The 24,892-nt window shown below is 36.3% G+C and overlaps 1 protein-coding gene across 11 annotated transcripts in view; it reads right to left on the bottom strand.

Moving 5' to 3' along the window:
• BLTP1 (bridge-like lipid transfer protein family member 1) overlaps positions 1 to 24,892 on the bottom strand; it is a 128,954-nt gene that overhangs the window by 85,623 nt on the left and 18,439 nt on the right. For all 11 annotated transcript variants that reach the window (XM_067297678.1, XM_067297681.1, XM_067297686.1 and 8 more), the window contains 14 exons: positions 21,680 to 21,866; positions 20,368 to 20,449; positions 19,580 to 19,773; positions 15,159 to 15,238; positions 13,833 to 13,983; positions 11,796 to 11,952; positions 10,940 to 11,018; positions 10,039 to 10,130; positions 9,025 to 9,142; positions 7,731 to 7,886; positions 6,702 to 6,799; positions 5,418 to 5,596; positions 5,159 to 5,265; positions 2,900 to 3,108 (listed from right to left, as the gene is read on the bottom strand). In XM_067297678.1, coding sequence (XP_067153779.1) covers positions 2,900 to 3,108; positions 5,159 to 5,265; positions 5,418 to 5,596; positions 6,702 to 6,799; positions 7,731 to 7,886; positions 9,025 to 9,142; positions 10,039 to 10,130; positions 10,940 to 11,018; positions 11,796 to 11,952; positions 13,833 to 13,983; positions 15,159 to 15,238; positions 19,580 to 19,773; positions 20,368 to 20,449; positions 21,680 to 21,866 — 1,889 coding nt within the window. The remainder of the gene's footprint in view (positions 1 to 2,899; positions 3,109 to 5,158; positions 5,266 to 5,417; positions 5,597 to 6,701; positions 6,800 to 7,730; positions 7,887 to 9,024; positions 9,143 to 10,038; positions 10,131 to 10,939; positions 11,019 to 11,795; positions 11,953 to 13,832; positions 13,984 to 15,158; positions 15,239 to 19,579; positions 19,774 to 20,367; positions 20,450 to 21,679; positions 21,867 to 24,892) is intronic.

The following is a 24,892-nucleotide window of genomic DNA, read 5'->3' as shown; positions in this document are numbered from 1 at the left end:
GTGCTTTGCAGGAGAGGGGCTCTCAGAAGTTCTCAAAGTAACTGTGTTCTAGATGTATGCAGTACAAATAACTATTCTGAAACATTACTATTCACATTTTTAAAGAGACTTTGTGTTTTTAAGATAGGTAACTTGAAGAGAATGAACACAGAACACTTCCTGTCGGTCTTTCACGCACCCTTCTGAGACTTACCAGAAGATTTAAAAGCCTTAAACATGCTTCTAAAATATTCCTTCATAAACATTTCCTCTTGGGTCTAAAACCCAACTTTGTTTCTAAGCCAATCCCTACTCAGGTATCCAAGACCAAAAAAACTTTGTCAAATTCTACTGGGAAGCAAAAAATCCATCATTAATAAAATCCACTTACTGTGTTTCACATATAATGTGCATCAGAATCAGATTTCTCATTTTCCCCCAGCAGATCATCCCCTCCCCTCCCCCCAAAAAAGGTTAGACCTCTATAAAAATAAAATTAATGAACAAGTTATGTCTCTCAAGAAGACTTTTCCGGATGATGCAAGTTCTAATAGATTATATTTTAAATGTTAATTCAGCTTTGGAAGTGTTGGAGCAAAATCCTTTCTAACCAAAGAAGGTATGACACAGAGACCAACACCGCTCCCTCACTCATTCACAGAAAGTAATGCAGTCCCCCCGCTCCCCATACGGACAGAAATGCTCCACCTGTTCCAAACTCCCATGATGATTTCTGAGATGGGGACAATGAGTACTAGACTGAAGATCAAACTGAGACGGATTCAAAGTTTATTGCCCCCTATTTCTTCTCTAAGCCTCATTTGCCTTCCAAGATTTCTTCATTCTTTTCTAAGCGCAAGTCCTTAGAGCAAGCAAAGAGGAAGCATACAACACAAAAAGCGATTTCAAAGTACTCAAGTCCCTGAAAAAGATCTGCAGAAAGGCAGGCCCATTATTAGACTTGAAATAATGACTCCTTCGGACATGTAATTTTGCTGTCTCAAACTGTGTCTCTAAAGTATTTTCAGTGTTAACATACTGTGTAGGAACGAAGTACCACTTGGGGGTCATAACAAAACCCCTCAGGGGTTCAGCAAAGCTCACGTGCTTTGCTTTTAAGAAAGGGAAGAGTTAAGAGGCTGAACGTTAGGAGACAGATCTTGAAATACTTAAGGCGGCCCAGCAGAGGGTGCTCAGCACGCCGCTACCTTACTGCTGGTACCTCCCGCAGGGGATGCAGGCACCTGCGGCCGCTCACTCTCAGCAGGCCAGAGAGCCTCCCTCCAGCAAGAAGCACGATGTTGCACCAAAAGACTACCCCCAAGAACAGAAAGCTTAATAAACAGCGCACATACACGAGTCTCTCCTGCACGCATAAGAAAAGATAAAGACACACTGAGAACAACTATTTAGCCACAAGTTAGGAAAACCAACGTAACAAAACCAGAAGTCTACCAGACAGCAGACACTGTCAGTACAGCTAGAAAAAAAAAAAAGACATAAACACAAGTGACAAAAATATTAAAACAAACGTTTTGGAAAAAGAATTATTCATCTAAATTTTCTCTCGAGTCTTAGAAGATAAAAGCTAGTTTTAATCTGAGAAGTCTGCACCTGTGGTCAAAAATTAAATCGTCATAGAATCAAGGGCTCTAACACAGCACTGTTTATATATACCTCCAGAAGAAAAGGGGGGGGGGGGGCTGAGGAAAAAGGAAAAAGAAGGAAATTGTTGAAGAAAGACAGAACCATTGCATGAATTTATGGGCTGAAAAAAAAAAGGCGCAATAAACAATTTATTAACATTATGCCAAACATAGGTCCAACAATGGGACATATCCAAGGAAATGAAAGATTTTCAAGATATCCAGCACTGGCCTAATTTTTTTCATTCTTATTTTAGTGGCAACATGAAAAAATAATGAGCACATTTGCAAGTCCTATACTATACAAAACTTAACATTTTCTGCTATTGTCTGTGTATGTCCAATGTCTTTAAGTAAATTCTTAAAAATTACTCTTTCAGTGTGGGTCCTGACATCGATCACCTGCCTCAGAAAATTCCTCATCCTCTGACCCACAATTAAAGCCTCCATGAATGTTATTTTAGCCTAGACTGAAGCAGATCTTTAAAAAAATGAAGCATTTCATTGTTAGCCAAACCAAGATCAACCACCTTTCCTTCGGCTGGGGCAGAGGAATGAATTCTTTCTCACCCTCTCTCCACCCCGAAGGTCAGTAATGGAAGAGAACGGGAAATAAGCAATATATACAAAGACTTTAAAGCATAAAAGCTTGACATCAAGAAAAAGATGAAAGGATGAAAAATAGTTGTATATATCCATTGAAGTAACTTTTTAAATGAAGTTTATCCTCACATCCTTCCCCCTTCCTCCCCATGCTCTTGGGAATTCCAGAAATTTCATTAAATCCAATTAAAACAAAACATGGGGGGGGGGGGGGGGAAATCAGGACACTGCAGAACTTAGAGATGCATGGAAAGCATGGGGTCTGCTACATTTTGGCATTATAGTGGTTGTTAATACAAGCACCAGTCATACTTTTTTTTTTTTCAAACTACTGTTAATTTACAAAGAAGCCCTGAAAGTCTGCAAAAACCAAAGAAGTTTTCTGCACACGCAGACAGGAACATATACTATTTCTCAAAAGGAAAATTATGCTGATACACGCCTCTACATATATATTATAAGTCTTCTCACGAGCCTGTGCCAACCCAACTGAATTCATCCCAGCTATATCATATTACCAAATGAAGTCATTTCAAACTAGTCTTACAAAAACCTTTCATCTAAAGTCATATCCTCTGCATACTGAATTCTGTTTTCTGCTTCAAACTAATGGCTTCCCTTTCCTACATGGGGCCATCCATAAATTTAACAAGCTGGGTCCTTATTCCTACCTTTACACAGAGAAAGGCTTTGAGCAGGGGTCCATACAGGGTTATTTGGGAATCCGGGGAGAGTTCGAGTTCCACATGGAGCTTGTCAGGGGGCAGCTCTGCAGGATCAAGGGCAAGGCGCGCTGAAGCTGTGGGAGATGAAATGACACTGTCGGCCGTTTTCTGCGATGGCCTTAGCACAGATAACATTGTTTCTTCCATTTCTGACACTTGGGAGTGAATGAAAGAAGAAATCAGTTAGGCTTCTGATGGACAAAATTCTGCAAACACAAATATGTTAAATTTAAAACTATTCGGGGTATTCTAATATGGATTTTATAATTATGGTAATATTTCTACACTACAGAACAGGTTTCTTATATCCAGTAACTATGAGGAACTGGAAACAAAATATTTTAGTAAATATGAATTATGCAAGAGAAAACAATCTCTAGTTATGAAAAATATTTCAATTTATTTATCTTGCTTTTGAAGTTAAACAAAGACATGCTTTTATTGCAGTGTAGATTTCCCACAACCACAAAGCTGCTGCAAAATAAACAAAAGTAAATAAACAGGAACATTGTAAAGGCTATATTAAAATCTATTCTGAACTGATGGCTCTGTAGACCAAAATTTCATCTCAAACAATTCAATTACACTAGTCACGAAACAGCTAGCAAATTTAAAACTTATTTCCTATTCCTCTTTTTATTTGGAGTCAGGGAAAAGAAAGTGCTTTGTGTTTTTAAGTGAGGAAAGACCAGGAGAAGGAAGTGAATAACTGAAAGTGCTTTTGGTATGTAAAGCAATCACTGAGAAGTAAAAAAAAAAACTTTATGGGAAAAGCATATAAAATTATTGTTCCAGATGGAATAAGATTTCAGGCGCTAGTTTAACTGGAAGAACCAGCACATGCAGAACTACAGTGAATACACACATGTAGCCAGCAAATCTTTCAAGGCTTTAATTTACCATTATTGTCCATAATGCTTCCTCTGCGTTTGCATTATTTTATCCGTTACAAATTAGCTAAGTGACACAGTGAGATGACCACTTAGTTGGAAATTGCATCTCCTACTATGCAACGTATTTGTTTCTTAGGGATCTACAGAGTCATATCAACTGACTCAAAAGAAAATAAAGATGTTACTACACACACACACACACACACACACACACACACACACACACGCACTCTATGTCAGCATCACAAACTAAATACAACTGTAGAAGTGAGCTTGACTATGCTGAATTATTCATCAAAGGAACCAACAAACAAGTTGCACGGGAAATTACCTGCGCACATACAAACTTTTAAATCCAGGCTGAATTGCTAGGATTACAAGTAAATGTTTTCAAATTTTGAAGTATGCAAATTTGACATAGAAACTGACCCAGAGTCTCACAAGGACACTTAAATGTCTGCAAGGTGAATCTTTTTTATTCTGTTTCATCCTCTGAAGTTTGAGCCTTTTTAAACTGTTGAAACTCAAAACCTAAAAACCCCTATCTAGTCCCACGTCTTCCTAACACTGCATTGAGGTCCATTCAAATTAGCCCTGTTTATTCTTCTACTACTGCTCCTTCACTGGTTCTTCTTTCACCATCTCAACCTAGAAGACTTTTACATAACCCCGTAACTTACTATACCCTTCCTGATGCAGTTAGGACAATCTACATTTGTCTCTGTTTAAGTATCATATACCTTTAAAAAAAAAGTTTTTTTTTTTTAATCATATATATAAAATATTTTGTTTGACCAGTCTTATCTGACCATCACTGTTCACTTCAACAGTCCTAGCTACAATGAAACGCTCCATGTCATATTTAGAAAGGTAAGACAATGCTGTCATATGCATATGGTCTATTTATATACTAAAATCACACGACTGTCACAAAATCTGAAGAGAAAAAGCTTCGAAGTGCTAAGTAATATGATAGTGCCAAAAATGTTGTACTTCATATTTAATATACCAAGTAGTGTTTTATTTTATGCAACAACTCATTTAAGAGATCCACTTTGTTAAGGACAGGGAAAAACTAACTACAGACAGTATCCTCTTTATACACAGGGAAGCGGGGCACTTTCCAAAATTTTACATCAGAAGTGATACTGTCTGTTTTTAAAATGTACCAGTTTTGATTAAAGATCCTGTTTGACAAGAACCCATAGTTTGGCTCGAAATTCATTCTTCCCAGTTTGCAATCAGATCCAACAAAGTCACAGTAGCTTTTGAAATGAAACATCCTAAATAAGAGAATGGAATTGCCACTTACAGGACTGTTTTAACTGTTCATCTGCCTTTTGTGGATAAATTGGGTGCCACGAGTAGTCAATTGTAAACACAACACTCGGGACTGTCCAGCATTCAACCCAGCCAGCCCTGTCAGAAAGAAACATCAGACTTTTATTGGAAGCACAATTGTTTCAATAAATATTTCCTATTAACATTTTAAGCTGCTTTCTCCACAAACAAAATAAATAAATATGAAGAGCCAATATAAATACACAAATATATATCACAATGAAACTCACTCTTCTTGGGTAATGTTCCTCCATTTGGGTTTGCCTGTTTTCTGACCACTTTGACATTCAGCAGAAATACAAGATTCAGGACTTATTTTATTAGGCTGACAATCTTTCACCAACATGAAAAGGGAATATTTACTAGGATGGCAATCTGGTAGATACAAGTGAAGATCAACATCTTCTCCCTATAATCAAACATCAGCCACAGAAAATTTTATTTGCGTTCACTGCAGGCATAATGCTCCTAATATTTGCATGTTCATATGCTCCGGTATCTTCACTTTACAGGCAAAGTGAGGGAAGAAATCTTGATTTTCACATATGACTGCTGACCACAGCTCCCACCAATTTCAAATACAATCCCAAAAGCTCTGTAATTCTTAACAGTCACAAGTTCAATAGCTTGCACATAACACATCATAGCAAGCTGTAAAACACAGAGGCATGGCTTTTAGTTATCCATGCTCTAATGCAGTTCAAGCCATAATGCAAAAGCTAAGTGACTGGCCCAAGACTACCCTACACTTCAACTAAATCACACTTTTTTTATATATAAAATATATATATTTATACATACGTATTTTAATAAACCATTGCTTTCTCTGCTATTAAATTATACAAAATTGCCAACATCAAATAGGTTTATATTTAGGGGTTTGTTTGGTGTTTTGTTGTTTCGTTGATTGGTGGGGGTTTTTTTGCTAGCCATACACTGCTTGTTTTAGAGAAGACAATCAAGAAGTGCAGTCCTTCAAAGAATGTTACGTTTGTTAAAAACACCCTACCACCATTACCTGTTTTACAGAACCTCTTAAAAATGCATAAGATGGCTTTCCAAAATGGTTTGAGGTACCCAACCCAGAATTTGATTTGTACCTTTGAATATGCATGGGAGTTTCATGCTGTCAGTAGATGGAAACAGACTAAGTGAAAAAATACATACACACACGGTAAATATATATATATAAAAATATATATATTGTATACATATGTATGTGTATGTATACATACCAATATATAAATATATATATACACACATTTTATATGTGTACATAGTATTTTATTTGTATATAAATATATATACATTGTATATTACATACATAATATAAATAATAAAATCAAAACAGCCTGTGATTGAATGCTTCATGAAAGCAAGGGAGAGCATTTAGCCCTGAGTTACTTAAAAAACAGTTATACAAACACGTAGTGAAAGAGTATTTTTCCTTGAGGAAAGAGTTTAGTTGACAGTTTCCTGACTGAAAAAGGAGAAAAGGCAGGGAAGCTACTTACCCTTAAAGAGAATCTAGTATTGCATGTGGTGGGAACAAAGTCAGTGAAAGGCAGAGAGAAAACAATGTTTAATGTTTCTCCACAAGCTGCCAGATAAACTGCAAGAGAAGAAGAAAAACAAACAAATCTGTCAAAATTTCTCCTTTTTTTGTTCTGAAGCAAGTCATCAAACATACAGGTAGAATTAAGGAAAAGGTATTCAAGAACTCATGACAAAGGAAATTGTCATTTTAACTACTGTGTATTTGGAGTACGTACTTCATTATTCTGAAATTATTCACTCCCCCCAGTCTGTCCTTTAGAGAAGGACATGGTACTTAGCAAAATTAAATTGTCAGCAGGCAGAAAAAACAACTGCAGCTAATACCTCATAACTTTATTGTTCAAAAACTGGCATGTGGAGCAAGAAAACACATGTTGAAAGTCCCTCAGGATTCTGATGAAATAGTGAGCCTTATTTTTAAACACAAATTCATGATTTAACATGTTTTTTTAATCCACAATCTTCACATTGAAATGATTAGATTCTGGCACAGTGCACACTGAAATATGTAGGTGTCAAATCATACACAAGAAAGTTTTGGCATTCTGAAATGTACCTTTTAGTTATGTCTAGAGATAGTACTGTTATCTCCTATTCTGAAATGAACAGAAAGCAAACATTTCTAATAATATGAAGTTCAAATGGTATTTTTCCAACACTGCTCCAAAACAATCTAAGTGTAAGCTTATAGTTTACTGAAAAAAGTAAACACCTGATGGTTGCTGTGTGCAAACTATTATATAAAATCAAAGATTCAGAGAGAGTCCTTAAAAATGAATGCTAAAACATTGTCTAGAGCTACATTTCTCAGAAGAAGGTATACATTTGTACAAAATGAGTTAGGATTTACAGTGGTTTTTGGACAGTCTGTGTATACTACTAGTAGCAAAAATGGGTATTTATCACTGAAAGCATGTTTTTTGGTAAAAGTCTTACAAGTTTTCTCATTTGTGCATTATTTTTCCAAAGAAAAAAAATGACCTCACCATTTTCTTGTTGTTTGGTGGAACAGTCAATCCAATTGTGTTGATTCGCTGCCCAAATCATTTCAAATTGATGAAACATGACTTTGAAGTTCCACATATAAGGAACAAATGAAAAAATATCAGGTGCACTATCACTGGACCAGTCTTGGATCAAATCTAAAATCACATAAAGCAGTAAAAGACAAGTTAATAGCAATTAAGTAAGAGATTTATTTTAAATAAACCTAGCTTTTCATAAATTGTAAATATTAACCATTTGTTCCTTTACAGAAAGGGGAAACGAGGAAAACACTACACAGTAGCAGTTTCTCAGGCAGACATTCCACAGCTACTTGCTGTGACCCCATCTCCCATTTCTTCCTTGCTTTTTTAAGTTGGAATGTCACAGGTTTAATTGTTTTCTATGGGTTCAGTTGTGTTCAGGGGTAGCAAAGTTACCTAAACACAGGATTGCAAATTCTTTTCGTTGTTTTTCCACCCTTATACTCTGAAATGTGTAGATCAGTAATATTTTCCACCACCACATCTAATACAGCAACACAGCGTTGCTGTACGAGCTCGTAAATGAGCTCTGAGTAGACTGGTAGACTATGGTGCATGCTGCAGCACTATGCAGGTAATTGCTCCAGCCTCACAAGGAGGATAACTTTATTAGCAAAGCACTATGCCTGCACTAATTAATCCTTCCTCCCAGCAGGGCTAATCAGCTCAGGCAGTGCCACACTGAGGTGGCTATACTCTTTCTATTACTGAAGCTGCAACATCCAGCAACAGATTGGTGATGCTATATCACACTGTACTGCATTGCATACATGTAATTCTTCCACACAGCCAAAGTCCAAAGGAGCAAATAATTTTCGGTCATCATTTGTCAGCCACACTGACACAACCTAAAGCCTAAATAGCTGAAAAATCAGTCAGCCAAAGAAGAGAGAAACATCAGAGAAATCAATATCTTAGGTCATAATTATTAAACAAATCAGTAGCTCTGGTAAAAATAAATTCATTTGAAATTTAAGATCATTTTTAACATAACTGCAGATCAAATTTGGTTTAGCTGTTAGAAAAACATTCAACGTCTCTACTGAAATACAAGAATATCATGTACTCATGCACTAATAGACAATAAAAAAGATTCAGAACTTCACCCCCAGGGACCATTTGTTATCCTAAATATGTGAAACCACAGTATCTGCCTTTTTATTAACAAAACTTTGCCTTTGCAAGATTTGAAAAGAAATCATAAAGAAAGAATATTTAATTTGATATTTAACTTTTTTAGTAAAGCAGTTACCTGTAAAAAAGCTTTTCTGAGCAAAGATAAAATGATAGGTTGCTTTATAAACCTCAAGTTCGCATTGCCATGTCTGTGGCATGTTCCATATCCGGGGATAACTGGCATTAATATGAAACTGTGAACAAGATATGAAAGCATCAGAATTACTTGAAAACATGACAATGCTTGACTCTGCAGCTCAGCAGTGTTCACACATGTACTCTGCTGAATAATTAAAACTGTTTTCCTGCTGGGATGAACAGAAGGCCACTCTAGTTCCTTAATAATTTAATCTCTCTCTCTGTCTTTCTGTGTCTGAAGGTCAAGTGTTAGTATATTCATCTATTTGGAAAGGTATATTATGAACTTCTGATATTGCTCAACAAACTTACCATCTGTTGCAGTAGCTACTCCAAGCAATTTATAATCCAAAGCTTTTTATTAAAAGCATCACTTTTTACAACATGCTACAGATGATCTCTCTTAGAATGCATCGTTTTCAAGCATTCAGAAGATGTACAAAAATTAGACATTAAAAAAGTCTCTCTCTACTAATGTCATTTAATAACTAGTGAAAAAAATAATCTACAGCTGACGTATTGCAAATACTGGGACAAAAGAATCATGCAATGTTAAATTTGTCTTAAGTAGTTTAAGTACTTAGCAATATTTACACACACACACATTCTCTAGCACAGCTAGCAATTGTAATGATTCATTACTGTAAAGCCTATATGAGCAACACAGCTATACAGTAAATTAGACAAGATTTGTAAGCAACACTCAAATCTCCCACCACTTCCAACACACATAACTTTGTATATAAATTACGTAAGTCACTGGGAGTTATACGTGTGTAGTTACAGGCATACCTAAGTTCCTTACATATTAAGTTTCTGTGAAATACATTCAAAGATAATCTTCTGCACTGTGTAAGAATCTAAAGAACTATGATGCAGCCAAATAAATGCTTTTTATTAAAGTAAAAGTCATTTTGAGACTGAAGCTTTGTGCTTATTAATGCAAACTTACAGCTAGCATTTCTGCTTCTAAGAGAGTCCTGTACTGCATACTGCTGGTGGCATCAACATGTAAAAGCTGCCCTTTAATTGTAGGTGAGTAGCCTAGCAGACAAAACAAAACATTAACATAATTGTTCAGAACACGAGTTGCACACATATTTTAATAAAAATCACCAGTGATTTCAGCAGTCCACTAACAATCAAAAATATCAGGGTGGGAATTAGTACTGATAATTTTGTTCTCTATTATTTGTCAATGAAGAGATTAACATGTTCTGTCTGCATGTAGGAAGGATAACAAAATCTTCTTGCTGTGTCTGGAAAGACTCGGGCTCTGTAAATCTTGGCTTAAATTGCAGAATAAAACTCAAATATGCCAGAAAAAAAATCAAGAGAATAAGAACAATTTAACAAAGGGCTTCAATATCTGCCAACAAGATGAGTAAACGCAGGAATTATACTTCACCTTTACCTCAACATCACCTTGGGTTTTGGGTTGTTTTTTTATTTATTAAATACACTACTATCTCTGAATTTAGTTTCTATAATGCAATTCTCAGCACATTTCTAGAGTTAACCTGCTATGTTAATCCCACCAAGATATCTTACTGCTTTGAGCTGACAGAATATATGTAATCTGCTTCAATACACACACAGCTAAATTATACTCTTTTTCATAAAGAGATTTAAATGTGCATTTCCAAACCCAAGTAAAATGTGGAAGCAACTGACTTAAATAGTAAGTGCTTTAATACCTTGTAGTGAAAGATATTGTTATTGTTTCTTTACAGAAGAATATACATCTTACAGTTGCAAAGGAAAAACACTGCAAGATATTCACAGCCATAAGAATTAAGATAAATGCTTAGGAAAAACATTAAGAAAGCAAATTAAGTTTAGCCTTAACTTACCATTTTCACCTACTGTCATGGGAATATTTATTTCCAAATACGACCCTGCACCAACATTTACATGTACAGCATTTGTTTCCTATATTGCAAAAGAGGAAAAAAAGAGTCCAAACATTATTTCTAGGCTCTCAACATCGAGTGTATTTTATGCCTCTGAGCGTTATCATTCACATCTAAATTCCTGTATCAAAGAACATGACAACTGAAGTATTTCTTGCCTTCCTTCAGAAAAATCACTAATGAACTATCTATGTGCCATGACGCTAAATAATACTTTTATCATTTTTAGGCTTAACAAATGCTGATTTAGGTCTACAAATAGAAACAGAGTAAGATACTATGATTCAAGATATTAAGAGAGCAGAAAAATATGCTGTCTTTGTAACATTATGTTACCCTTTCAGTCACAAAAAGGAAGAGCACAGGTGAAGAATGAAGTCACCCTGTGTTCTGTTAATAAGAGTAGGAACAGGGGAAAAATTCAAACCTCATACATACTCATCTCCCCCCCATAATATCAGAAGAAATTATTTCTTTATCATGGCAAGCTCCATTCTAATGGAAGATTGCACAGGAAATTTATCAGGTTACCTATTCCCAAGACTAAGAGATGACACAGCTTAAGATGTAGCTTAGAAGAAACTTTAAAATGTCAGCAAATATTAGTGCATTTCAGCCAGTATTTCTCTTTTAAGGGTTTACCCAGAATCCTGAAAGATTAAAACAGAGTCTCATAGTTTTTAAAACTACAGTCCTGTAACAAACCCCTGGGACAAATGAAGCCACACACAACCAAAAAGCCCAGTGTAATCACAGTAGGAACAAACTGTTTTCTGGACAAGATTTCATTATTTACCCTATTTTTGGTAAAAAGCAAATCAATAGTGGCATCTGCAATAATATTCATCCGCAGTTCAAAGGCGAGGATCTGTCTTGGTTTCCCAGGCTGTGCAATTTCTGAGACTTTCATAACTTGGTAGTCTGGTGGGAAGAAAAACTTCCACAAGCAATCCCTAGTGAAAGAAAAAAAGGAAACGCTTTTATTCATAGAAGGAAAAAAACTTATGTATTTATTGCTTAACGATTTATCAGTGAGCTGTCTTGCCAAGTCTTTAGAAACCAGCATATAGGCTAAGAAAGAACATTTGTTTAAATCTTCAGAGTTCTAAGATCTTCACTCTTCAACAGCAGGGCGCTTTCCAACTCATTACTGAAATCAGACTCCAAGTTCCAATGATAAGAAATGATTTTGGATAAGAGCCATAAATGGACAGTTTATAAGTGATTTAGTACAAAAATATTTTAATTCAGAAAGCAAGCAAACTATGTTTTTCTTTCTCTTCCTAATCATTGGTTTACAGTCTACTACAGAAACACAATAGGAAGCCAGCTGTCTATGCTTGGGTTTGTATATAAATAATTGATGTAAAGCCCAGAAATACACAAAATACAAACTGTTTAGGACTTCAGAATAAGAATGAAATGAGGTTTATGTTTCTGCAAACTCAGATCTCAATATGTAACCACTTGAAAGGGAACCCAGAGCGACAGAATACAGACAGCATAGCTTATGTAATTCTCAAAAGGGAGGACTTAGGTATTTGAGCAGTAGGAGTTTCCAAGCGCCCAGCATCTGACCACTGTAGCAGTTTAAAAGTTAAAAAAAACTGTCAAAATCATTATACAGACATTTGCTAACACCAGCCTGGGAAAATCAAAGATTTTATTACATGGAGTATTAAAGATTGGTATTTTTAGAAGCCCTTATATGAATTGAAAGTACAAAGTCCACAGAACTTCTACAGATCTGTGCTTCTAAAACATTCAGGCACTTTCCAAAATCCTATCTTCTATCCCTGGCACGGTGAGAGAGTGTTCCCATATATACACCTATGAACTCTATATACTCTGCACTGGCACCAAACTGTCTTTTATCTAGTCAGTTAAAATTATAAAAAGCATACCACCACAGAGCTAGCTTTCTTGGTAGTACTAAAATTATCATTCATGATTCACTGACTTCATGTTCCCAGCAAAGCACTGTTCTGGAAATTAGCATTTTCTTTTAAATACTATAAGACACTGTCAGATGTAATGATTACTCTTGGTTCACCATCTTCGCATTCCTAAGAGATGGTTAATCATAACAGTTTCACAGGAGGATAAATGGAGGCCAAGAGAAGTATCAATCTCTAATTAGTAAGGGAAAAACGGGAAAGCCCTGATTATGTCACTTTTACTTAATAGTCTTTACTCTGTAAATAATCCTACTGTCTCCAACAGAAATACTCAGTTAGCTCTCTGCAGTTAGCCCCTGTTGCTTTGGAAAAACAACAGTTGCTTTCTGGCCTAATACTTGTCACTAAAATACCTAAAAAATAAACATTTTGGAGACTGCATTAAGTGGTTGATTCTCCTCGCCAGTGGTAAATGATTCCTCCTCATTAGTTTCCTAGCCAGATTTGTATGTCTATAAATTTTCTGTTTAATATATAGTGTATTTCCATCCATGAACTCCGAAGAAGTCAGCTACTAAGAACAACAGTCGGAATGTAAACAATTAAAAGATTAAACCCTTAGGTACACGCATTTGGTAAATAATAAAACTACTCCATTCACTAAGAAATAGGAATTAAATGTATTTATTAAAAATGTATAATTTATAAATTAAGAACAAAAACTCACTGAGTGGTCCTAACTTTGGAAGGCCAACACAGTAAACAGCGATGAATTTACTAATCCTAAACTATCATGGCGGAACTCTTATTTTAGTCTCCCTGGTTTACCTCCTACAAATTAGAAGTCTGAGCAAACACACCATGGAAATTTCAGAATGTTTTCTTAACAGTGAGAGATTAAAGATTAAAACTGAAGATGTAAATCACAATAATACCTCTGCCTATCAGCCCAAGGTCCATAGTTGAAATCTGTTCCTTTCCCACAAACAATGTCCAAACCCCAGCACGGCGGCAGATCCTGTAACTTGCTGTCTTCATTGTTTGCTTCTCCATCATTGCCTTCCTCTGTCTCCTCTGGAACAAGACCTATATTGCATAATATAATAAACAGATTATCAAAGGAAGCTGCTTCAAATTAGCATAAAAAATATTTACTAAGCACAACACAATGAAAGCATTTTGATGCCAGTTTTATTTGAGATCATGTAATACACAAATATCAAGCCACAATTCAATGTAAACTCTCCAAGGAAGGGCAAGAATATGGCCAAAAATCCTTGGGGTTTTCCAAAGTGTTGCTCACTCACGTCAGCAAAATGCTGACATACGCAGCAGAGTTTTACCCATTATGTCTGCTTTCTGCCAATACAAGCTCCCACACATCCACGTTCAGCTCCAAGTCCTACTTACAGACCAAGTTTTGTAACAAATAAGATTAAATTAGCATAATCTCCACAAACAATGCAAGCAGATCAAAAAAAGACTTGGATTCAAAGTAAAAGATTTTGCAGACCAAAAAAAACCAAACAAACAAACAAAAAAACCCACCCCACTCCTGCAAGATAAAGTGGGAATATAATGCACTGAATTCAAAATGAAGAAAACAAGATAACAGACCCTGTGATGCTCAGAAATCCATACATCGCATACTTATTACTGGGTTTTTGGAAAGTGTATTAACTACTTTTTCCGCCAGAAGTACTTTCAGAAACCTACATAACTTAAGTGTATAGCCTAAAACATAACTTGTTTCAAGAATAAAAAGCCAAATACAAGATTAACTGCTTGCATGTTGCATATAGACTCACAGAAGACATTGCTGACAAAGTACCTACTCCTATATAAAACAATTCATCTATATAAACATGTATAGTTATATCATTTCACCCATGGAATTCTCCTGGACTCTAGATGACAAACCAGTCTAAAAAGCTTACAACCACCATTAAAAAAGAAAGTGGCTCAAAATTTCATGTCCACTAAATATGAAACACATCAGCTCTCTCCCTTCTGACTCAATGAAAACTGTTTTTCCCATTTGCAAAAAAAACAAAAGATGGATTTAGTAAGTAGTACTTAAGAATGTTCTTATTGACCCCAAACTACTATACTAACTCTTTCAGCCTAGAGATTCAAATGGACAAAGCCCCCCTTATTTTCCAGCATGAAAGTAAAAAAGAAATTGTCTAGCAAATCCAGACAACGAAATAAATGGCCCTCAAATCCCATAAAATATTATTTTTGTATTTAGCAGAAGATACCTGGTTCATCCATATAGTAATAGATATCAACATCATTGGACTGCATTACAACAAAACCTTCACCCATCAGCCTTGGTGGTCTGTAAAGAAAAAAAAGGCCAAAGAAAAAGATTAAGAAGAGATGCACTAAGATGAATCTCTATGAATTCAAGTGCTTTTAAATGGAATGTGTTAAGCATAACATAAGAGATTACATAGGTCAGGCTCACTTCTAGCTTACAAGTAGTGCATATTTAACCTTGGAATCATCAATAAAACTGCCAAGGCTAGGCTATGTCTACCCTGATTTGAAAGAAGAAAAGAATACACATATGTAGCTGCTCATTATACAGTTATTATTACTACATAAAATAACTTAAGGATTTAATTAAAATCAAACATTAAGGTACCGCATTCATCTTTGCACAAAGACATTTGTCACGTATTATAACCCATAATCAACTACCGAAGTTTTATTTTCAATGTTTCATTTCATGAAGAGTTCCTTTCTCCTTGTCCTACATCCCATCCTTTTACCTACTAATTGTTTCCTTACTAAAATAGCACTCTGAACCACAGGGACAAGCAGTCTTCAGTAATTAGACCATTAGAAAAAAAATTGCTGTTCTTTCTTAGTAACATACAAGGACCCAAATGGTAAAACCATTAGATGAAACACTTCTAACACTATGACATTAGTATACTACATTTCCTTTTTCACAGTATTGCCATATCTTAATTTACATAACAATGCATCTACATTATAGTTTCACAGCAAGGGGAAAAAGTAGACATTTTTCTCACTTTCCAGCCACTTCTATAAGCTTGCACTACTTAACAAAAAAAGAAGTTCCGATGACAAAAATACATGGTCCAAGACTGTAATCTGCTAAAGTATGTTGCCCATTTCACCACACCTCATTTCAAATACAGGCAACCTTTGAAAATATGGAAGACAGCAGATGCAGAGCTCACATACTACAGGAAGTTCTTCAAAAGCAACAGAGTAGGACATTTAAAATAAATTTTACATCGAGAGTAACGGCAGCAGTGAAAGATGAAATACTTTCTACTCACTCCTAATTTTCCAGCCATTTCATTTTTCTGTCTAAAATTGAAGTAACCTCCCCAGAAAGATGTAAATAAAGCAAGATCTGAAAAAAAATCTCTTCAGCAGTCCATGAATAGAAGTGGGAAGAAAAAAAATTAGATCTATAGAAATATTAGTTATGGGGAGACCTAAGTCTATTCTACCTGCACTCCACAGTAGTTGCACGTAAGCCAGCAATAGATGGAAAAGGACCCTGTTGCGTAGGCCAGCACGTGCACTAGCAGCTTCAGCCGCTCAAGCTGACCATACCATCAACTGGGACTTAAAGAAAGCCCTTCTGCTTTGCACTGCGACAGAAGAGAAGCTCGCAGCATAACCAGCTGCACATCCCAGCACCAGAGCAGTAGCTTCACTGACGCCTATGACCATTTGCTATTGCCTGCCTATACTCGCAGTGGGGCGCATTTTGGCAGGCAAAGTCTGCATCTTATTTAAGAAGCTCAGTATCTCACCATGAGGGTCAGCCAGCTACAGCATAGGGTGGCCTGCATACAAACGCAAATTTTACTCCCTTTTGTTCTACATAATATGCATTTTGTTCTATAAAGTATAGGATAATTATCCCTTTTTCATGAAGGGCACTCTCAGACTCTGGCACAGAGAGTCAGTAGTTCTTGAAACACTCTGCACATTTGCTTAGGACTACAGAAATACATTTGAGAAAACTATATTACTGTTTTAACAAAAATTACTGTAACTGCATAGCATGAATGCACAGGTCAGATTTAACAGTAGTTTACTTCTGCCTTCCTAACAGTGTTTACTCACACAGACTGAATGTTTTAGATCAGAGGTTAAAACAAAGTTATTTCAAAGATTATTTTGAGGTAAACCCTTCTTTAGCACAGACAATTACGCTTAAACAACTCCACAGTCAACAAATCTGTAATGGACACTGCAATGCAGCTGCAGGAAAAGAGGGAAATATTCACAGGAAAGCCTTAGTAGCTGACAGGAGAGGGCCAAGGCCTCCTGTCAAATGTCACTGCTGTGTCATCCTCTCTATCTTTGCAATACGCCACTTTCTGGAGAAAAGCTACGAGTTCTTACACTAGATAGAAATGAAGGGGCAGGGCAGGAAAACACAGGGTAGTTAGCTTCTTTCTCAATCTTTACCACGTCTGCATATTCAAGGAGTAATAAAACCCTTCTCTTCCTTGCTCTTGTTCTGATCTGTCTGAATTCATTACACTTGCGGGTTTTGCCTGTTCAGTGTGTTTTTTCCAATCCTCTTCTATATACAAAGAACATTCTCTTCTGTATTGTGTCTTGTCATTAGTTTCTTTGATTCTCTTTTTAAAAAGAAGAGGAAAAAATATAGTAGTGACTGAAGCAGTTCGTTATTCTACTTTATTGAAGAAATCATAGGCCACAGCATACATAGTACAGCAGCCAAGAAAGCAGTTTTTTCTTTCCCAATACCTTTCCTTATGCCAGTCGCAGGATGGTCATAGGTTAGGTGATAACAGACAGGTGGCGAATCCAGGTGTGGAACTGATTAAGATTTAAGACCAATATATTTTTTCCCCTCAATAACAATGAATTGCATGATCATTGTTCACTGCACAGTCATGCAAAAAAGGAGACAGAACTGGTTCTTTTAGCCACACTCTCCACTTAAAGCGTACATGAAACTATAGCAACAGAAAATAGGAGAGGAAGGTACCTAATGAGATCATCTAATCCATCCTTTCATCCTTCAGTGGGAACAGCTTTACCTCATACGAGTTAGATGCTAGAAACCCCTTCACAGGCCATTTATAAGGACAGGTTAGACAATCTCAGTAACCTTCATGAGCAGCATCAAAAAGTATTTCTTAATGTCTACCTTAAATTTCCACTTTGAGCCTGCTGATTTAGTCACAGGTCTCCAAACTTTTGTTCTGTTTCAATCTGTTTTTTTGGAATGAAGTGATGGAGGTGCCATCACTTTTGTAATAAGTATGACAACTGTCAAGGTTGCTTCTTGATACTTATATTTATTAGTCAGTCTGTTAAAAATTTCATCAACCATTTAGCTGTTTTTATACATGCATCACCTGCAGGAATTTCTGCAACTTGAGACACAGCTTAATTTTTTAACCTAAGAAGCACACGAGGGCAGGCTCTAAGGATTCCAGCGTCCCCGGTTTTCAGGGAACCGGGTTATTTGTTGCATCTGCACATGTCCTCTGCACACACGCTGTCCTTCAGGCATCAGGAAAACACTTTGCGGAAGTAGGAGAGAAAGCTAGTAGTTATGAGTATCTTAATCCTCTTTTGTTTTAATCTTGTTAGTTTGTTTTCAATATTAGTTGGAGAAACTTCCTTTGTCGTCAGGTTCAAAGAGTGAGATTCTATATATGCCAACAGAGTAATATCTAAAGTTGAAAACATATACATACATATTACGGATGACAGTATTTGGTTGATGCAAAGGCAAGGTACATACAAATGCAGTACAGTTTACTTCCAAATATAATAATTCATTCTCTGGATATTGTTGCTTAGGGAATACATGAATAGGTGTAATCATTTTACATGAATTCAAACACACAATTGTCTAAGGATAGTATACATTATTTACATATTTTGTTGAGCAAACAAAAAGACTGTAAAAGACTGAAATTTAGCAGCTTTGTCTGAAGGATCTGTTGAATATATAACACTGTAAGCACTGAAGAAAATACTTCAGAAGGACCCCAACCTCTCAGGCACGCAGAAAATTCTGGCTATATGTTCATACCACATCAAGCCAGAATGTTAATATAGTACACACATCATAAATGTCTAGCTGGATAAAGCATATCATATCACTTTATGCAAACATCCTTTCTTTTATTTCACTTACTGTTACCACACAGTTTGTTAAAAGCTGAGTAACACTGGCTGGTCAAGGGATAGAATACATAAAAGTAAACAAATCAGTAATCTGTCTTCAAAAGACAACCTATTTCTACTACAGCAAGTATTGTGCAGCTTTGCCTTAATTTTTTAAAGACTACTTTCCAAACTATATGTAGATCTGCTCTACAGAAGTTAACACCTTAAGCCTTGTATTTATCCTTAAAAATTGTTCTCAAAGCCTATGTGCAGCTGTAGTACCTGAGTGAAGGAAAAGAAGAATTTAATGCAGGATATTAATCATAGAGCAGAACACACAGAAAAACTATTGTAAGATAGAGAAACAGGAGTTTTCTCCATAAATAAAGTATGTCCAAAGATTCAACATTTAAAACTTCTATAGGGGTAAAAATGCCAACTATCTAAACACAGTAAGAAAGAGTCACTGAAACACAATCAACATCCTTTTCTTGGTTTTCTTAAAGTATGAAGTTATAAAGCATCTTACTCATCGTTTTGAAGACCAACATATCTTGGACTTGGAACCAGCATGACTCTAACATTTTCCAGTTTTCCTTTCACAATGTGCATAAACTGATCAAGGTGACTCGAAGGTGGTTTTGTGGTATACGTCAAAAAAGCATCATCAAAGTTAATACAAAGTGTTTGTGGCTGATAATGATTCCCAAATGCCAAGCGACCCTAAATTAAAAAGAAAGCCCAGTTACTCCAATTATGCACTGCTTTGTTTATGTAATTTACCTATAATAATACAGATTAACCATCCATATGCAAGTAAAGACTGAACAAAAATGCTGGCCATAAGCTGTGCATAACTAAGATTTTTACCTTGCACATTCAAGCTCTCAATATTTTACCTCCTATGACCTCAGTAACAGTTTTTCTGGCTTTTGTGAGGCAACAGTAATTTATAAGGAATGTGTCCAAATATCTCTATTAAAAGGTGCAGAGAAGCAAAAGAATTTTTCTGTAACACCCAGTGCCAAGTTTAATTAGCTGATGATATTCTTGAAATCATTACAAGTCTAAGACAAAAGTATTTCCAAAAAAAGTGAATATTAGCATGTTTCCATGAGCACCAGTAGGATTTGTGACTGGGTCAGGGGAAGTAGCAGGGGAAGAAGAGGGGATAATTTTAGAACTTTTTCTTAAGGCATGAAGGAAAACAAAAAAAACAAAAAAAAAAAAAAAAAAGGCATAATTAAGTGAATTGGAAGCCTGACTTTTAAGAATATACTGCTAAAGGTATTCATTATCAGGGACTTTTTCACTTACCGTGCTCACATTGACTTTAATGACAGGAATAAGGGATCTCCACGAAGAAGAATGGTCTTGAGATTCTGTTTTTACTTTAACACTACGGGGGGGGGGAAAAAAAAGTGTTTTTTTATTATTTTGCCTTTTCTACAGAAGAACTAGCCAGCCTTTCCTGCAACAGGACTTCAGCTCTTGGGGAATGTTCCTTCCCACAGGAGTCCCTCCTGTAAGGTACCTGCCAGCAGTCTACTGCAGAGTCCTTCAGAGCCTGAAAGAGCAGCAGGAGACAGATGCAGCTAAGCCCTTGGTGCTTGGGTACTGTGAGCTGACACAGTTAGAAAACAACTGTGCCTTGTTTAACGCAGAGCAATAATTAAATAAATCTTCCTGGGGGGAATCTTGGTCTGTTCTAAATATTTCCAAAACAGTCCTTTTAAGTCTTTGATGGGGTTTGTCACTTCCCAAATGCAGAAGTCCTGTGCTGCACCTGCCAGTAAGGGTGTAAGAGCACAACATGAAGAGATTGCCTCAGGGGCACAGCCCTTGCACAAAATCAAGGCTGCCACACCATGCTGCAGCAGCCCACTAAGTAATTCTGGCCTAGCCAAACATACTAGCCTAGGCAAAAGCAGTGAAAGAACTAAAGCCTCATTGGTTCTCCTCTACTCCTGCCAATACAGCAGTGTTTGATGTGATTCTGCCGAAGGAGAGGCTTATCACTGAATATCACTGAATATCTGACTCCACTATACATGAACCCTGTAAAGGAACTCTCTGTATCCCTGCACCATCTACAGTACTCAAGAAAAAGAAATAAAATTATTAAGGAAGAAGGGGGGTGGGGGGGTGGAAGCATCCATGCGCAAACACACACCCCAAAAAACAAACCTCAAGAAATCAGCCTGAGCTTAAAACTGGAAAACCAGTAAGTCCTCCCAAGACCATAGAGATCCTCACATTTATCTTGTCTATTCAATGTCTTGAGCAACTATTACTTCTACTGAGCAATTCCCCTACTATTCTGCAAGCATAATCTCTCTTGTCACATCCTCCCTTTCTAAAGATGTGCTTGAAATAGAGTTTTCAATCTGTCTCTCATCATTGAATAAGAATATGCACAGTTGTTGGTCCTTTGGGTTTTTTTTAATTATTATAGCAGGAAATTTGAGGGAAGGAGAAAAGATTCAGGCTGTCGGGCATGTCAGTGCAATTTCTCTCAGCTATGCTCCAACCATTTTGCTTCCACAGCATATGTTAACAAAACATTACCCAATTAGCTCAGCACTTCTCAGAACAAAGCAACAAAGCACCAAAATGAATAATAATTTACCTTTCAAGATTGGTATGTGTTCTCTGCCTTCCATTTATTTCTGCTTTTTCATCTTCTTTCTTTGCTGGAATTATTGTGGGATCCAAGCCAAATAGTTCTTGAAGTTGTCCATAGAGTTCAGAACGGTTATACACATGAAATTCAAAGTCATTCACCATAATATACAGTCTTGTTTCTGCCTTTGGATCTAAACAAATAGTAGGAAAAGAAGGGTTTCAAATTAAACTTCACCAGTCCCTTACAATAATTATAATTTTTCAAATACACACGTTTTGCAAAAAGAACCTATAGGGTAGCAAACAGCTGCTGAAGCACATACTAAAAAGCAGGACCCCCCCCCCAACCACACACACAGTAATTACACTGTTCCAAGCAAATCAATAAAGCTTGGCAGACCAGTAGTATACAAAATATAAAACCTGACATATAAAAACTAACATTTTTCACCCTTTGGTCACAATCCAAAAATAAATCCAAGCAGGAACTGTACAAAACGGTAAATGAGGATTAGTCTCATATATAAAAACAAAACACACTATTAATGTACAGTACAGAAACCTCAGTGGTAACATCTCTCTCTCCCAGATTTTAAATGTTAGCTATAATATTAACTTGGCTCTTCAATACAAAAACAAGTTTAACACTTGCTGATTACGTACAGAACCACAACATACCTTGACTTACTTTTGCCTTAGATAGTATGACCTAATTACATAGTTGATGTGAGAAAAAAGCTCACACAATTTCCCCCTAATTACCTAGTTAAGAAAGTGCCCATTACATATTTACTCAAGAGACCTGAGCTGCTCTAAAATATGATCTGGTCTTTCCAAGTCAAACATACTTTCAGAAGCTGAAGCAGCAATGTCTGTTACAGCAGTCCCCAACCTGTAACTCACGGGGAATGAGCTGAAGGCAACACTGCTCACAGACACAGGAAATGAAGTTAGCGCTAACACTGCTGCTGTCACAGTTAGGAGAAGAAATGCAGCAGCCCATAGCATATCTGCCCAAGAGACAAAGTTTGGAGACACCTGCTTTATCATCTGAATTTTCTTTGCTAAAGAAACTCGCCTGTCCCTTGAATTTACCTACCTACACAGCAAACTGTTCCCAACAGATGCAACGCACCTTTTATCCCTCACACCTAAGTTACCAGCAATCTCCATAACATTGTTTTTTAAAAAAAAAAAAAGTGCTCTCTGGGGACTCATTATACACTGCAGCTTTCTTGAACAGAAGACAGAGAAAGGTTATTGGGCCAGTTCCAGTCCCTTCCTGGTTCTCACGAAAGTGCACTTCCTGTCAAATACATTCACTGGCAATGTTAACATGCATGAAGAAGGTAACAGGCAAAGGATGACACACACAAACACTGAAACTTACAATTGTCCACCCAGGAGATCTCAGAATAACCAAAAACATATATAAACATATTTTTTAATTCCCTGGAGGCAGGCATCTGACTTCATTAACTAAATGAAATTACATGCACTAATTCCTTTATTTAAAAGGGATTTAAAAAAAAAAACTATTTTTTTTCTTCCCAGTCATAAAAATAAGATTTGATCTCTTCTCCATACATCAATTTATCTGCCTGAAACATTTTTGAAAAAGCAAAGAAGTAAAGAGAAGAACACCTGAGTATCATAGAGTTAAGTAATACAAAGAAGCATGTATGTATGTCATATAAAAGAAACTGATACCAAAACATTGACGTTTTATCAGTATTTGCTGAAAATCAAGGTGCCTGAGGCAGCCAAGGTTATGATATTTGTCTTCCGCAGAGTTTAATCAAGACGTATTAATTCTTTATAAAACTCAGAATTATTCAAATGTTTATATCACACCCACCCAGATAATTCAGTGTTAATACTCTCAATATAGCAGTTGATCAATAGTTTTATAAGATATAATCTCTGCAGTTTAAAATGATATACGATCATTAAGTGTTCATATGAATTAGCAACCATTATTTCTTTCTGTAACTTAAAGTGAGCTAAGCCTGTGCACAGGGAAGCTGTAAGGATGATTTCATCATTGGATTTGAGAGCATTTTTGCTTCTTTGTTTCTGTAAGAGCTTAGTGAAGAAAGCCAAAAGATTTCTATGTGATCAGCTGTGACTTATCTAGTGAAAGCTAATGGGAACATGAAACAAGTCACTCCTGACAATATTTAAAAGGTAGAAGAGGTTCTCAAGAGTGTTTTCCCTCCCAAAAGGGCCTCTCAATTTGTGCTATAATCTTGCAATATGAAAATTGATAATTTTGCTCTAGTACCTGAGCCAAGGTGTCCAGGGTGTGCCCTATCGGCAATTTATTCCTCCAACTTTGTTCCTAAATCACTTTAATTTCTCAAGTACATACAAATTTATTCTCAAGTCCCAGAACAGCTTAACTTAACATTCAAGGGAGGAACATAATCCACATACTTGACATCATATATGGAGCTCTTCCAACATCGGTATGATAAACATCGGTATGACAATACAAATATAGTACAAACATACTGCAATGATGGCAAACGGATTGCACTTGTTAGGTCAAACTGAGGAACTCTTAAAAAACATAACAGCAAATGCAACTTTACTATAGGATATCAATAATAAATATCCAAACATTCTGCAGTTCAAATCTTCTCTTCTGCAAGTAACACAGATTTAACTCTTTAAGAGAAGCATGCTTAAATTACAGTGCAAGACAGCAACATTTACTTTGATTCCTGTTAGGCATGTGTTAATTTTGATATGTTCATGCCAATCCTCTCAAAAATGTGAGCTATCTGATGACAAAATAGTTCTCTTAGCTTTAGAGCAAACATGGAATAAACAGAATGCAAAGCATTATTACTTTCCTTTTTCCTGACACAAAGGTTTAATAGTAATGCCTCCTCGCACCCCTCACTGTAATCTACCCTTTGATTATGAAGTTCAACAAGAAGAGGACACCATAAAGTACTTGCACAGCACAGACACCAGAAAGTAGTACGCCATTCACCGAGTATCATTTGACCTCTTTTTCCTAATAACCTTCATCCTTCTCCAACAGATTTGAGACCTTGTTTCTCTCTCGGGTTTTTGTTTCTTTGTGTAACCTCAGAAGACTTGCAAAGACAGTGGATCTTAGCAAGCTAGCAGTGACTGGTAAGCACTACCACATACTCCAGCTCATCAGGAAGAAAGTTGAGAAGCTATTTGAACAGAGAAGTTACCA

The sequence above is a fragment of the Apteryx mantelli genome, chromosome 5 (assembly GCF_036417845.1).
Source record: "Apteryx mantelli isolate bAptMan1 chromosome 5, bAptMan1.hap1, whole genome shotgun sequence".
NCBI lineage: Eukaryota > Metazoa > Chordata > Aves > Apterygiformes > Apterygidae > Apteryx > Apteryx mantelli.
This window is presented reverse-complemented; position numbering and strand designations above follow the sequence as displayed.